Here is a 12,754-nt window from a genome sequence, read left to right on the forward strand (position 1 = left end):
GTGGTGGGTGACTTGTGAATTATATTTGGGTACCCGGGGAGCATCGACCACCTCCAGATGAGACAGGAAGAGGGGGGAATTAGCTTTGCGAGGATGTGCGTGCCAGTCTGTCTCCTGTATATGAACTTCAAAACTTTCGATTTAGGCCGCCGTTGAGTTTCTTTTAAGCAAATTAAAGTTGTCCGGCTAGTTTTTTATTTATTTTGTGGCACACCTTTCAGACCTGGGGCCACATTCTGGCCATGCATTCGCATCTGGGCCTAGTCGTGTAAAGGTGTGCCAGACGCCACTACATGAATATGCAGTGCCTTGAAGCTTTACATTTTTTTGTTAGCCCTACATAAGGATGTGGAGTCTTCTTGGCGCATTATAAACGGACGTGTGTGTGGATGCCAAATGGTCCTCTTCTTAGCCAGCCCTGTTCTCTTTTAGACAGAGCTTTGCAGCTGCTTGTGAGCCATCACTTGCCATGTTAAATCAAACCACTCTGTAACTTGCTATTTGCGAAAAACCTCGGACTGGCAAAAAAGTAGCAAGTGTAACAAGGAGGTACTTACCTCGGACCTGACTGCTTTTTAGGTCTCGCTCTCGAGACCTATCGAGACCTATTGTCGCCGAGATGCCTCTCAAGGGAGACACACCGGGGCACGCGCAGCGATTGGGGTCGGGGTCTGTGGACGCGCTTCTGAGACGCGCTTGCGCAGACGCACACGCACACACACAGACACACGCGCGCACACACCCCGCCGCTGCTGACCCCCTCACCGCATCCGCGGCTGCCTAACGCACGCACACACCTCGCCACCGCCCCCCCTGTACAATGGTCAGTCATTACCTGCTTCTTGTGTGAATCCCTGTAGCACTTGAGTGATTTTCATGCATGACGTCACAGGCCTGTGTTGAAGTCTTTCAAGCGGGTCCAGTATTTAGAAGTGACTTGAAGCCAAGCCTACCGCGAGAAGAACAGGGTCAGGCTGACACCCGGGAAGCTAGAAATCATTCGGCACCTGCTATTCTCAGAATACATTCCTCTTCTCAGTGCTGTCAAAGCATAGGCTTTCTTAAGCATCTCACACGCCCAGCAAAGATGAACACTTCCTGCTACACGTGCGAGAATGTTGTTTTCATTCTTCTCTCTAATTATTTTCAGGTCAGCTTCTCACATGATGCTGCAGTTGTCACGTTTGCTTCTTCCACGTCCCCTGTATTTAGTTGTGTTTCCTCACCCAGCATTCGATGGTAGCAGCTGCTGTAAATAGAGCAGGCTGAAGTAGCGTCTTGGTGTTTTTTTTCTACGTACTTACTTCATTGGCAACATCAGACGGAAGCGTGCGTGTGTCATAAGTAAAGTTGCCTCCTTCGCAGAACTGTAATTGCGGAAAGCGACGCACGTGTGAAATGAGTGGAATGTTTTGGGTGGGTACGTATAAGTAATTCACTGTATCAATCAGCCGACTGCATCTTCTAATAACACCTTATATGTGATGAATGTGTTTGATGACCTCAACCTTATATAATGATATTAAAAGATTACGTATACCTCGGACTACGTGGGGCCGAGCACACACACCTGTGCCAAGTTCCTGGTAAAATGAAATTGAAGCATGCTGAGGCAGGGTTGAAACCCTCCGAGTGGGGAATGGATCATAATGTTATAGTTTTGCCTCTATCGAGGCTTCTTCAGTGTCAATATTGATTACTCTTTAAACTGGAGCTACACCGTTTGGTTAGTATCTACGAGTGCTCTGCCTATACTGAGGTTTTGCTTAATTACTGGGCTTGCAGAATTGCCTTTTCGAGCTAAACGTGTTTGATGAATTGGGGTGCAGTTTCAAGGCTGCCATGAGCCCTAATGCCAGAGAAATGTCTCTGATATTAGTTGGGCAGTGTAAGACAGCCAGAATTGGGGTGTAGTGGGCCCATCACACCCCTGCACACAGTTGAATTGCACGTGCTATAACAGCTATGCTAATGATACTGTTAACAGACCCTTCTCTGTTCTTGTTGTAAGCATTGTAACTCCACGAATGATTTTCCAAATGTGTCCGAGATTTTGTTGTTCATTTTGTGAAAATGTGCTACCACCAGCGTGACTCGTTATGTTTCTGTGTTGGGTGGATCTGTCTACATCAGTGAGTTAAGGGGGACGGTTCTTGGTGTGTGATGGGTGAGACAAGAGGGCAATACAGAGCCTACTTGCCTTCTAGGCTTGTTTGCATGTTTATGACCCGTCAGAAGTACATGGGTGTAAGACTGTTCATAGTAACGAGTGCCATTTTTTGCAATAGTAGACAATCAACATATTTGTGCTGCCTTGGATGTATATTAAGCACAAGACACACAATTGATGGCTAGGTTCAAACTGGAACCGCATGGTGAGCAAACAAACGATGGATTTAGGCCCAGATCTCTGTACTGGGGTGAATGTATGACATTGTTCTGCCTTCTGTCCATCAATTGTTGTTTTTGCATTTGTCACCCCGAGTGGGAAGGGTATGCCCAGACGTGGGTCCCTTGCTCTCCATGCCACTGAATAAAGATATCCTGGCTGAAGAGGGGTGAAACCCTGAAACCGGTCCTACGATGCTTGTTTCCAGTCCAGGGAGGACCTGGCTTGGCAGTGCGGGCTGGACTGTTCCCATGAGGCACAGGGTCAAGACTGATTTGCATATGGCTAGGTTCAAACTGGAACGGCATGGTGAGCAAAACAAGCATTTGCAATGCAATAGGTCTCGCAGTTACACGAGTTAAAGCTATTGGCATTGTAAATGACAATGCCAATAGGCATTGTTATTTGCAATGTCAATAGCTCAAACTCGCGTAAATGCGAGACCTAATGCATTGCAAATGCTTGTTATAAATAGTTATGTAGTCAGATTGTTGAATTCAGGTGTAGCAAAAGAGTCGACGGGGGTAGCTAGCAACATGACACTGTGTGTCATTTAGGTGGATCGCTTATAACATATTAAGTGCTAGATGCTTAAAATTCCTATCTTGTGACTTGGATTCAATTCAAGATAATATTGATGTGTATTCTGTTGCTGTGTAGTTAATCAGAGGAAGGCCTTCCAACCCCCAAGGAATCTGAACCATTCTGTCATAGAAACAGCAAGATTAGGCAAACAAAAAGGGGGACGTTTTATTTTTTGAGAAATTGCATAATGACGTGAGGTGCAGAAAGGCAGAGCTTTGTATAGCGACAAACTCAGAATGTTCACTGAAGTATTTTTCAGAGGGCAAGAATTATCAAGTGAATAATGACCATAATTGATAGGACTATATCACCTTCGGTTTATTGCTTGTATGCTTCTTAAATTCTTTGGAAAGAATGAATTTTCCTTTTGGAATAGAATGTCAACATCCCCTAATGTCAACCCTTTATGCACATCTGGGTTTGATATCTCTTTTAGTGGGTTCCTTCAAGACTGTGTCTGTTTCAGTGATATCCCTCTTTCTGCTGTAGAGTAGAAATTTCCTAATTTGCCTTTACCTTTTAGTTGTTTTGGTAAAACCTTAGTTGTTCTTTCAGCAACTTTTTGGTCCTGTAGTTTACTGGCTTTAGATTTATTTCTACAGCTTTGGTTCTTGTTTACATCTCCTCAGTCTGGCTCTCCCTCTAAACAAGAAGACTTTTATGGGGGCAGAGCCTGGGTCTACTGGGTAGGAATGTTTATGGAAATGGTGAGGTTTAGGGGTATGTGATAATTTACGGAGATGTGGAATAGTTGAAGGAGGTTGAGGAATTGGGTCACCAGAAGACATTGGGTGGACTTGGGGACAGTGCGAGTGCTTTGAGTGCGGTCAGGTGGCGGAATGAGGTCATAGGTTGGAATGGAGGTACAAGAAGGAATAGGGGCAGGTGTGCTGGAAGCACTTGTGTCAGAGTAGGTTATTAGACCTCCCTGTGTGGCAGACAGGGCAGAGAGCATATCTTCCAGGATGTTAACCAGTTTAGACAGTTGCAGAGTTAGATTTACTTTAATACACTTGGAAATTGTGGCTCGTCATCCTGTGATTCTGTGTCTATAAACAATGCATGTGTGTGTGCTGTAATTGTGTAGTGTGACTGGTGCGCATGTGAAGACCTTCAATACCTTCGGGTCAAGTTGGAGCTATAATTTAAAAAACTACAGAAGAATGCACTAGGAGGTTAAAACTAAAAACAAAGTCTTCACATAAGGAAAGACAAATAGATACCCACTTACTTGTTGCTTTGTGCAGAGTGAAACCAGAAAATCTGGATAAAATCATGGCTTCCATACTGAAATTGTGTGACCTTAGGCAAATATTTAATTTCACTAAGGTAGATTCTGGAATGCCATTTCCTGTGGGATGCTACCAGGCCATCTTTGATGGGCTTCTCAGAACATATACTAAAGCAAGTGGAGGATTGCATTTCCAAGGGATAACAGACTTCACCTGTGGGCTGCTTCCTCTATTCCATATCCCAGGTTGCCTATTTAAAAGTGGAATACTCTGCTAAAACAGTTTCCATTAATTTAAGGCTGAAATGAATGATTATGAGTAAAATAAAGTGCTGCAAAAATGCCGCTAAATTGCCATATTTGTGCCGCTAAATTTGCTAATACATGCCGCTATATCCTGGGGGGTCTGATTGAATCTGGAAAATGTAAACTCCCTTCTCAGTCTTTGTACAAGTAAAGATCTCCATGACAAATGGACCACAGGTTTTGGCCCTAGCACCTGCTGTTCCCCTACCTATTTTGTGGGGGCAGGGTGAACGTTTTAAGCTGCTCCTTTGTCTATATGTGTTGTTTTCTGTATCCTAATTGGTAATAGTGCACCCTGTCTTTGTTGAGTGGCTTTTAGTGCTGCAGGTTTGTAGGTATCAGGGGTTCACTGGTTCCTTGACTCCATGGAGTGCATGAAACTCCCCATGGTTCCTCTCTTGAAACATTAAGCCTTTGCTGCTGTGGATTGAGGTTAACCACCCTTCCCTTTTAATCATTTGTCCTCCTTTTTATTGTGGTGTGTCAGATGCTGTACGTCTGTCAGGCTAGTCTCAACCGTCCCTAAAAATTCACTTAAATGTTGTATCTCTTCTTTCCTCTTTTCTGGACAGTGTTGCTTTGGTAAACATTTAATATGATGTGAATTTGCTTAAGCAGTGAGTTGAAGGGGTAAGAGTAAGCCTTTCTAATAAAGTTCTTTTTCCTGTGCGTGTTGGCTTTTCTATTGTCTGCCACATTTGGCATCCATCTGAATGGTCCAGTTTTAACCATGAAGGGAAATAGTAATTTGAGACAAGTGGAGGATCACTCATGAGCATCAGAAAGGATGACATAAGTTGATATTAGTGTATCATATTCTGGGAATAAATGTTGCCAAAGTCAATTCCTGACTTGGAGAAGCAGTCAAGATGGTGATGGTCTGTATAAGTAACAACGTATTGTTTGCATTGGACAAAATAAAGACATTAATTTTGTTCTGTCTGATGTGTTATACAGAAAGCTGATCAATGTTATTCCTTCTTTCACATCGTAAACATTGTCTTATTCAGAAGCATTGAGGTTAGTCCCTTTTTTAGTAAATGTCAAAAACGTTCAAATAGTTCATAAGCAAAACACAAATGTCCTCTTGTGAAATGTTAGTGGAGCACCGCCACCACCACCCTTCGGGCCCACCGGGAAAACGCCTGGTGCCCACTACGGCCTGTCTGGCACTGTAGAGGAGCATGCCCTTAAATGTAGTATTGTGCTGTAACAGAAGAATAAGTAGCTAGAATTACTAGCCTGACAGTCTCTCTCTTGCATTCTCCAGATTTCAGCTAACAGTACTCGGCTTGCTCGTTGGTATGCTGTACTAGGATTTTATCAAGATCCAAGGCCATTCCCGCTCTCATTGTCGTCACTTTTCAACGACGGAGGCTTGGTCGGATGCATTGATGTAATCATTGAAAGAGTGTACCCCTTGCAGGTATGGCAAGAGTGTTTGCTCACATGCACATACAGGACTGTCGCATTGTAATAATCCACATTAATAAAAGTGGCTGTATTTGTTTATCATTTAATTGTTTTTTTTTACCCAGGTTTGGACTGCTGAGATAATGAAAAGGAAAATATACAATTAATCTGGTTAAAATGATTTTAAGTTCGAGGCACTCCTTCCTATATGTAGAACAATGATGAACAGTTTTCCATATAAATTACATCGTTTTGTATTTCCTAGAACTGCACTTATAAGGGTTCTCAATTGTCAAAGGAACTGAGCTGTTAAAGGTACTGAGCTGTATGAATAGTAATTTTCTCACAATGAAAACTAAGACCATTTTGAAACTGGCCCTTGAAAACCAAGAAATACTGTGACATAAGAGTGGTCTATACACTCCTTGATGCAGAGCTGGACTTCATCATGCTGTCAGTTGTTATACCCTCAAGAAGCACAACTCTGCCATGTGCAAGTTCCCTGATGCAAAGGAATCCCAATGTAACCTTTACTTCCCAATTCACTGGCGATTTCACTTTACTTTGTAAAAGTTTTAATTTTAGCTTTAAGGGTCTACATGCATTATTAGTTTTTTTCAAAGTTCTACATTGAAAATCTGGGTTCACACAACCCAGATAATTAAAATCATTTATACAATAGTACAAATAAAAGAGAACTCATTTATTCATTCCTACCTGTAGCTACACTTCTGTAGTAGGGGATCTCTGTGTATAGTCATAATCTAGTGAATAGTCCCGCCCATGTGCGTGGACCCCGGAGCAATAAAAAATAATCTCTAAAAGGTGACAAATCATGCAGACCTGCATACACCTTTAAGAGAGAATTTAATTAAAGACAGATAATGCAGCCTATACCCACAGGCTACACTGTCCAGTACTTCAACTAGAATTCCACCAACATCCACAAACAGCACTGCCTGTCTAGTTTTTCTCCTCATAGGAAAAAACCCTGCCTCTACCAACAAAAGCCTCTGGAATGATAGAGAGGAAAGAGTGGACAGACAAGCCCCATAGGCTGCCATTATGTGGCTCAAAACAGGATACTGTGCCTTTAAGAAAACTTTCCAGGTTTCCAGAACTTTCCCCAGTATCCCAGAATGCCCAGCAGGTCCCATTTACTTTCAGTTCTTTTTTCCGGCTCCTGCTAGCAGGACCCTGGAGCATTGAGCTCTCCCCTTTTCAAGGGTTTTTTCGGAGATTTTGTCAATTTTTGTCACTTTTTTAAGTGCTTAGTAGCTGGTACTGTCAACATGCCTGGCTTGTTCGACAAGTGCCCGGAATGTGGTAGAAAGAAGGCTAAAACTGATCCACACGAGGTGTGTATAGGTTGCCTTCCCCAGTCCCACGTGCCTGAAGACTGTACCATCTGCCACTCGTTCTCAGCCAGGACCCTGAGGGACAGAATGAAAATCAGGCTTCAAGTTCTGGAGGAGAGAAGACTGAAGGCACCAGGTGGGTCTGGAGGGGCTGATTTGGCCCATACTGAGGCCTCTGGGGGGCTCCCCAGGGGCAGGAAGACCAGTAAGCGCTCCCACTCCCCGTCGAGGGCGTCGACGGCGACGTCGAGGAGGATGACCACCGTCTGTTCGCCGTCTCCCCAGGGCTCTGGGGAGAAGCGGTGTCGACGATCGACGTCGAGGGACCTGAATAGGCCGCCGTCGACTACATCGGCGACGACGCCGTCCTCGGCGCCGTCCAGCAGTCGGCGTCGAGATCGGACCCGGCGTCGGCGCTCGCCGTCGAGGGGAGATCGCCGTTCGCCGTCGATGAAGAGGAGACGGTCAACGTCGCCGCCGAAGAGGAGATCGACGTCGAGACGCTCGAGGTCGAGGAGATCGCCGTCGAGGCGCAGGTCGCCGTCGAGGCGAAGGTCGCCGTCGAGGCGAAGGTCGCCGTCGAGGAAGAGAGAGTCACCGGAATCGGTGTACTCTGTGGTGTATACGCCTCCTCGGATGCCTCCGTCACCGCCTCCTCTCCCACCTCCTCCGACTCCTCCTCCACCACCACCACCAACGCCGACTCCTCCACCTCCGCCACCGCCACCTCCACCGCCACCACCGCCTCCACAGCCGCGGACACTGACTCCGCCGCCCCCACCTCGGTCGCTGCCACGCACTCCAGTGGGACCGCCGCCGGTTCCCCCGCGGTCGGTTTCCCTTCCGAGGTACCCGACTCCGCCGCAGGGGACCCCGAAGCCACGACGCCCGCGGTCGCCGGGACCAGCTAGACCGGCGGACAGGCCGAAGCCGAAGAGGTCGCGCTCCCGTTCTCACAGGAGGAGAAGGTCACGGAGCCGTGGACGGTCATCGTCGGACTCAGGACGACGCCGTAGGAGGCACAGGTCCAGGTCGCACACGCGCTCCTCGACCAGGGACTTTTCCCCGACGCTGTCGGACTCACCGGGGACTAGGGTGTCTCCGGTGGACGATTTGGTCTCTTTCCAAGAGGTGCTGTTGAGAGGGGCAGCAAAGTTGGGTATCACGGTGACGGTTCCAACACCCACGACCTCCGTGATATTCGAGACACTTCATAAGAAACATCTGTCTCGCCCTCTACTGCCTCTTGTACCAGGACTGGTGGAACCCGCGTTGGAGCTGTTCCTCACTCCCGCGATGACGAAGGCCGCCCCCTCCAGGCTCATGAAAAAGTATAGGGCCCCGGAGTCGGACCCTACCTTTTTGAGAGTGGACCCGAAGCCGGATTCGGTCATCGTGACGGCGGCAAGGAAACAACATGCGACCGCCCCTTCGTCGACGGTCCCGCCTGACAAGGAAAGCCGCTGGCTGGACTCTGCGGGTAGGAAGGTGTGTGGGACCGCCGCCGCCACCACCATGAAGGCGGCGAGTGCAGGGGCTTTGTTGGGCCGTTACGACCGGGCCCTGTGGGAGTCCCTGCAGCAGTATGCGGACCTACTGCCCCGGGACAAGAAGGAGGACTTCTTGGAGACAGTGCGCGAAGGCATGCTGGTTTCTAATCAGGTGATCGGCGCAGCGGCGGATGTATCCTTGCTGGCCGCCCACGCCTACTGTCATGGCGCCCACCAGAGGCGGCATTCGTGGCTGCGCCTGACGTCCCTCAAGCCAGAGGCGCAGCAAAGAGTGGCCAACCTGCCCTTCTCGGGGGAAACCCTGTTCGGGAAACATGCGGACGATGAGATGGCCCGCATGAAGGTGGAGGCGGAAACCCTGACGGCCGTTGGGTTGGAGAAGGCCGAGAAGAAGAAGCGCCCGTTCCAGAGGCGGTTCGGGTCTTCGGGCAGAGGGCGTGGGCGGGGTGCGGGACAGCAGCAGCAACAACAGCAGCAGTTCCGCAAGCCCTTCCAGAAGCGCCAGAGGGGTAGAGGAGGCCAGCAGGCTACTACCACTACCAAGGCCCCGGCCGGGTCTCGGCCCTGAGCGGCTACTTCCCCCTCAACCGTTACCCACTCCAGTGGGGGGAAGCATTCAATTTTTTCCGGCAGAGTGGCGAAAAATTACTCGGGACAAGTGGGTGCTGAATATTGTTTGCAATGGATACAGTCTTCGGTTTATCAGCCCGCCTCCAGCGATTCCGCCGGTCAGCTCTCGATTCCAGCTGAGAGAGCTCCAGGCGGAGGCAGACATCTTGTTGAGAAAAAAGGCGGTAGAAGAAGTACCTCTGTCTCAAAGGGGAAGAGGTCTGTACTCTCGGTTCTTCCTCGTTCGCAAGAAGGACAAGAACGAGTTCAGGCCCATTCTGGATTTGTGACCGGCAAACAAGTGGATTCGCAGAGAGAAGTTTCGCATGCTATCGTTGCACCAGATTTACCCTCAGCTGCAACGGGGAGACTGGCTCTGTGCCATAGATCTACAGGATGCGTACTTCCATGTGCCCATAGCAAGGAAGCACAGGAAGTTCCTGCGATTCCAAGTCGGCGCCAATCACTATCAATACACAGTACTGCCATTCGGGCTAAAGTCTGCGCCCAGGGCCTTCTCGAAGTGCATGGCAGTGGTGGCGGCACATCTGCGAAGGAACAAGGTGTTTGTCTACCCGTATCTGGACGATTGGCTGATCAAGGCTTCATCCTTCTCGGAAGCGCAAGATCACTTCCGATGGACGTGCGCTCTCTTGCACAAGCTGGGGTTACACGTCAACATGTCCAAATCGGTCCCGACCCCGGTCCAGTGCATACAGTACCTGGGAGCCTCCATCGATACGAGGTCAACAAGCGTGTCTCCTTCGGAGTAGAGACGGTTATCACTCCTTCGGAAGGCTCAGGACCTCAGGACTGCTCCATCGACGACAGTGAGGAAGGTGTCTTCTCTACTGGGATCGATGGCCTCCTGTATCTTCCTCACGCCTCACGCTCGGCTACACATGAGACCACTGCAGGAGTGCTTGGAGGATCAGTGGGATCAGAGGACAGGCTCTTGGGACGACAAGATACGACTGTCGCTACATGCTCTTCAGTCTCTGAAGTGGTGGTGTTCGGCGGAAAACCTCCTCAAGGGGGTTCCCTTCCACAAGGACATTCCCACGACGAGTGTCGTGACGGATGCGTCTCTCCAGGGCTGGGGAGCGCATTCCGGGGACTTGCAGATTCAAGGAAAGTGGTCTGCTTTGGAATCAACGTACCACATCAATTTCCTGGAACTCAGATCTGTCTTCCTGGCACTGAAGGCCTTCCTTCCGTCCTTCCAGACCAACTCGCTGCTGATACAGACGGACAATACAACCACGATGTATTACCTCAACAAGCAGGGGGGGTCGAGATCGCGCACTCTGTCGCAGGAGGCGCAGGCGATCTGGCGCTGGCTGTTGGCCAGAGGACTGACGATTACGGCCACGCATCTGCCAGGGGTGCAGAATGCTCAGGCGGACGCCTTGAGCAGGCTGATTCAGGAAAACCATGAATGGGTCATAAACGACGAAGTACTAGGAGAAGTCTTCGCAAGGTGGGGGACTCCAGACGTAGATCTGTTCGCCACCGCCGAAAACAGCAAATGCCGAGACTTCGCATCCAGGTACTACCAGCGGGGGACGCTGGGGAATGCGCTATGGATCGATTGGTCGAACAGCTTTCTGTACGCTTTTCCACCCATTCCCCTGATTCCGGCAGTGCTCATCAAGCTGTCCCAGTCCAGGGCGCGGATGATCCTGATCGCCCCGGAGTGGCCCAGGCAGTGGTGGTTCACGGACCTACTTCACCGGTCTCTCCTTCCTCACATGCGGTTGCCGTGCAGGCCGGACCTTCTCACGAAGTTCGGGGGGCGGATGGTGCACCCCAACCTCTCGTCTTTGAGTTTGGCGGCATGGCTCCTGAAATAGTGCAATATGGCCATCTGAATCTACCAGACGATTGTATGGACATACTGAAGGAGTCTAAACGACCTTCCACTAGGACATCCTATGCTTACAAGTGGAAGAGGTTCTGTATCTGATGTAAGTCCAAGAACTTTGATCCGACGACATGTAAGGAAGATGTCATCCTTCCGTACCTTTTACATCTGGCGCAGTCTGGCCTTAATTTCCATTCCATTAAGGTTCATCTGGCTGCTTTGACTGCTTACAGGAAATGCCCTTCACAGACTTCCTTCTTTCAGATCCCTGTGGTCAAGGATTTTTTTGGAAGGCTTGAAGAAAGTGTTTCCTCCCGTCAGACTTCCCTCGCCTTCCTGGGACTTGAATGTGGTGCTGTCCAGACTGATGAGGGAGCCTTTTGAACCCATTCACAAGGCTTCGTTGCAGCACCTATCCTGGAAGGCGGCGTTCCTAGTGGCCATTACATCGGCCCGCAGGGTGAGTGAACTTCAGGCATTATGTTGTCAAGAACCTTATACTGCATTTCATGCTGCTAAGGTTGTGATGCGTACTCACCCTAAATTTCTTCCTAAGGTTATCTCTGACTTTCATGTCAACCAGACTATAACGTTACCTACGTTCTTTCAGAATCCCTCTTCGCCAGCGGAAAGGTCTCTCCATTCCCTGGATGTTCGGAGGGTGTTGAAATTTTATCTGGATAAGACCAAGGATATTCGTAGGTCTGACCAATTGTTTGTTAATTATGGCTCAGTCAGGACTGGTCTTGCGACCTTTAAGCAGTCCATTTCTCGGTGGATTGTGTCCTGCATACAATTGTGTTATCAAAAGGCTAATAAGACCTTAGGGGGTAAACCTAAGGCTCATTCCACCAGGGGCAAAGCTGCCACGACGGCTTTGCTGCGTAATGTTCCGATTGCGGAAATCTGCAAGGCGGCCACTTGGAAGTCGGTCCATACCTTTGCTGCGCATTACTGTCTGGACACGGATGCCAGGGCAGATGCTCTGGTTGGGCAGGCTTCGCTGCGAAATTTGTTCGCACAGTAGTGGTAGTGCTTGTGTGTTCTCCACCGCTTTTGTTGTGTGGGGATGGGCTTGCCATTCTATTCACTAGATTATGACTATACACAGAGATCCCCTACTACAGAAGGAGTAGTTTCTTTTCTGTAACTCCAGTTCTGTAGTAGGGGTATCTCTGTTATAGTCATAAGCGCCCGCCCTCCTCCCCGGTGGAGAGATACTTATTCATATGAAGAATGCTACAGGTCTGGCGTGCTACGCCTTCAAAAAGAACTGAAAGTAAATGGGACCTGCTGGGCATTCTGGGATACTGGGGAAAGTTTTCTTAAAGGCACAGTATCCTGTTTTGAGCCACATAATGGCAGCCTATGGGGCTTGTCTGTCCACTCTTTCCTCTCTATCATTCCAGAGGCTTTTGTTGGTAGAGGCAGGGTTTTTTCCTATGAGGAGAAAAACTAGACAGGCAGTGCTGTTTGTGGATGTTGGTG

At 48.8% G+C, this 12,754-nt stretch overlaps 1 protein-coding gene across 5 annotated transcripts in view; it reads left to right on the plus strand.

Moving 5' to 3' along the window:
• The window catches only part of BRCA2 (BRCA2 DNA repair associated), a 740,135-nt gene that overhangs the window by 442,574 nt on the left and 284,807 nt on the right, over window positions 1-12,754 (plus strand). For all 5 annotated transcript variants that reach the window (XM_085621674.1, XM_085621677.1, XM_085621676.1 and 2 more), the window contains exon 20: window positions 5,782-5,937. In XM_085621674.1, coding sequence (XP_085477800.1) covers window positions 5,782-5,937 — 156 coding nt within the window. The remainder of the gene's footprint in view (window positions 1-5,781; window positions 5,938-12,754) is intronic.

The sequence above is a fragment of the Triturus cristatus genome, chromosome 8 (genome assembly GCF_964204655.1).
Source record: "Triturus cristatus chromosome 8, aTriCri1.1, whole genome shotgun sequence".
NCBI classification, from domain to species: Eukaryota; Metazoa; Chordata; class Amphibia; order Caudata; family Salamandridae; genus Triturus; species Triturus cristatus.